The 2,913-nt window shown below is 39.8% G+C and overlaps 1 protein-coding gene across 1 annotated transcript; it reads right to left on the reverse strand.

Moving 5' to 3' along the window:
- Positions 1-290: 290 nt before the first annotated feature.
- Positions 291-1,560, reverse strand: LOC122313068. The gene is made up of 2 exons (XM_043127785.1): positions 874-1,560; positions 291-550 (listed from the first exon to the last, which is right to left on the reverse strand). Exons 1-2 carry the CDS (start codon positions 1,292-1,294, stop codon positions 516-518), a joined length of 456 nt encoding a protein of 151 aa, XP_042983719.1. The 5' UTR covers positions 1,295-1,560; the 3' UTR covers positions 291-515.
- Between the last annotated feature and the right edge of the window lie 1,353 nt (positions 1,561-2,913).

The raw sequence follows: 2,913 nt of genomic DNA on the forward strand, positions 1-2,913 counted from the left end.
TGTCACTTCTAAGGATTTTGATCTTAGTATCAAATTGTGTTTCCACAAGGTTAGAGAAGGCTTCAATGCAAGCTCTGGTGTCAGATTTATTCTTAAGGAGATAAATCCAAGTGCTTCTTAAAAAATCGTCAACAATGGTTAGGAAATATCTAGATCCATCATAGGACTCAACAGAATTTGGACCCCATATGTCACAGTGTACAAGCTCAAAGATTTGTTTACTTTTATGTGTGCTAATGGAAAAGGGAAGTTTGTGTTGTTTAGCAATTGGACAGATGCAACAAGGAATATTGGCAGTAGGCAAAGAGACTTTAACAGAATTATCCGAGATCAAATTTAAAACTGAAAGGGGTGTATGACCCATTCTACAATGCCAAAGATTTGATACATCATCAAGATTGCTACTAGAAGAAGCTGAAAGTGACATGTTTTTCTTTAGGGAAATAGAAAATTGATCAAGCAAAGCTGTAGAAGGCACTTCAGTCACCAAAAGATGGTATAAGCCATTCCTCAGCTCACCCATGCCAATCGTGGTCCATGACAAAAGGTCCTGAATATGACATGAGTGTGAAAAGAAAAGAAAACAACATGAAATGGAGTTAGCTAATTGTTTGGCAGAAATCAAATTAAAATTGAAAGAAGGGACACACAAAACATGATTCAAGGTCAATGTATTAGTGATTTTTATTGTGCCAATGTGAGTAACAGGAGCTGTGTGCCCATTTGGAAGTTTAACTGTGTAGGAGACTTGTGATGTAATGGAAGTGAACAATGAGATGTTACAGATCATGTGATCTGTAGCACCAGTGTCAATTATCCAAGGTGAGATAGTAGGTGATTTTTGAGAGGAAGAAGTGAGGCAAAAATGCATACCAGACATGGTGGATGAAGAACTGAAATCTGTTTGGACTTGGTTGGCAATGGGAGCCTCCTTCGACTGCAGTAGTGACATGAGCTGTTGATATTGGTCTTTGGTAAAGGACATCTTCTCCTCAGTGTCCTTTTCCTGCTCTAGCGATGACATGTTAGCAGAAAAACCCATCTGTTTTCCCTTGTTATGGAGCTTGTGTCCAGGTGGGTATCCATGTAATTTGTAGCACTTATCCATCATGTGCCCAGTCATGTTGCAGTGACCACAAACAGGGGCCTGTGCATTGCCTGCTTTGAAGCAGTTTGCTAAAAGGTGGCCTTGAATGTGACAGTGGGAGCAATAGGGTTTCTCATGTTTCTGTGTGAAAGATGACCTTGTGGCAGGCTTAAAAGATGAGTATCCTTTCTTAATGGCAAAAGCCATTGACTCAGAAGAAGGCTAATTAGAGAGCACAGTATGATGCCTCTCTTGTTGTTGGATGATGGAGAAAACTTTGTTTATAGCCGGTAAGGGGTCCAGCATTATTATTTGGTCTCGGGTGTTATTGTAAGAGTCATTGAGGCCCATCAAAAATTGGATAACACAATCCTGTTGATATCTATCTAAAAGGATGTTGAGCTTCCCACAAGTGCAATCAAGCAAAGGTTCATAAATTATCAGTTCATCCCACAAAGATTTTAATTTGCCAAAATAAGCACTTACAGAATCTTGGTCTTGTTGTATAGCAGCTATGGCTTTCTTTAGTTGAAAAATTCGTGGCCCATTTTGATGTGTGAATCTGTCCTTCAACTCTTCCCAAATCTGTTGGGCATCATCTACTAGAGCAATACTTGACCTTAAGTTTTGGGTAATAGAGTTTTGCATCCAAGATACAACAAGGTCATTGCATCTTTCCCAAGCATCAAGGAGAGGGTCAGCAGGATCCTTAGGCTTGAGTAATGACCCATTGATGAAGCCAAGTTTGTTCTTGGCTCTCAGGGCTCTACACATAGCTCTTGACCATGTTGTGTAGTTGTCTGTAGTGAGAAGATCAGGGACTAAAGGAATGGATGGGTTGTCACCATGGTCAAGTCGATAGGGGTTGACTACATTGGTGAAGTCAAGAAATATAGATGGAGGAGAGTTGTTTTGAGGGATCTCGGCAGCCATGAAAAAGTTCTATTATTTAGAACCTGGCTTGCTCTGATACCATGTAAGTTTTCAGAATAAAGGTAAGAGATTTGAGACAAACTTTTGTTCTCATTTAAATTCCCTTACGACAAGTGTTGCTTTCCTACATATATATAGTGCTATGACTCTGCCAAAAGCAGATGACAGAGAATAATGTACAGCCTCCTAGCCCACGCCTGTACTGTCCACTACAAGAATAATCAAGCTTGCTAAAAAGACTAAAAAAAGGACACTATAAACAAAGACTATTTACAAGTGACCAAGACACATGCAGAGGAATCTTTTAGTAAAATATTCTGAGCTCATCCTGATGGCAATGCACTCGAGCTTTGGTCATCATGCTTTAATAAGCATTACGAGGGCCTTGTTGTTTTCATATATGGAGAGGTTGAGAATGGAAGTAACTGCATTTTCTTGTGTTAACACGTCTTCTGTTGTTAAGAGATTGACCAGGACGGGAATGGCTCCAGATTCTGCGATTAATACTCTGTTATCAGTGCCTCTTTTGGATAGCGATCGGATTTCAGCTGCAGCCTCTCTACACTCCTCAGATGACTGGCAGGAGAGCTTGCGAAGTAGAGCTTAAATAGCTGCTATCTCCTTACTAACATCACGAAATGACCCATCACTTCTTTTAATCTTCCCATTTGTTAGTCCTTTTTGCTGCTCAATATTGTGGTCAATACACCATTGAGTAATTAGACTTCTAAGAACATAATTTGGAATGAGTGTACACTTTTCGAGCTTCTGCTGAGTTTTTGGCCATGTTGCATTCCCCGAATCTAGCCATTTCTGTATGAAAACTCTCTCGTACTTCTGTAGAATCAAGAGAGAGATATATCACAAGGAAGGTATAACAAAGATAACCAAGT

Source organism: Carya illinoinensis, chromosome 6 (assembly GCF_018687715.1).
Source record: "Carya illinoinensis cultivar Pawnee chromosome 6, C.illinoinensisPawnee_v1, whole genome shotgun sequence".
Lineage (NCBI taxonomy): Eukaryota > Viridiplantae > Streptophyta > Magnoliopsida > Fagales > Juglandaceae > Carya > Carya illinoinensis.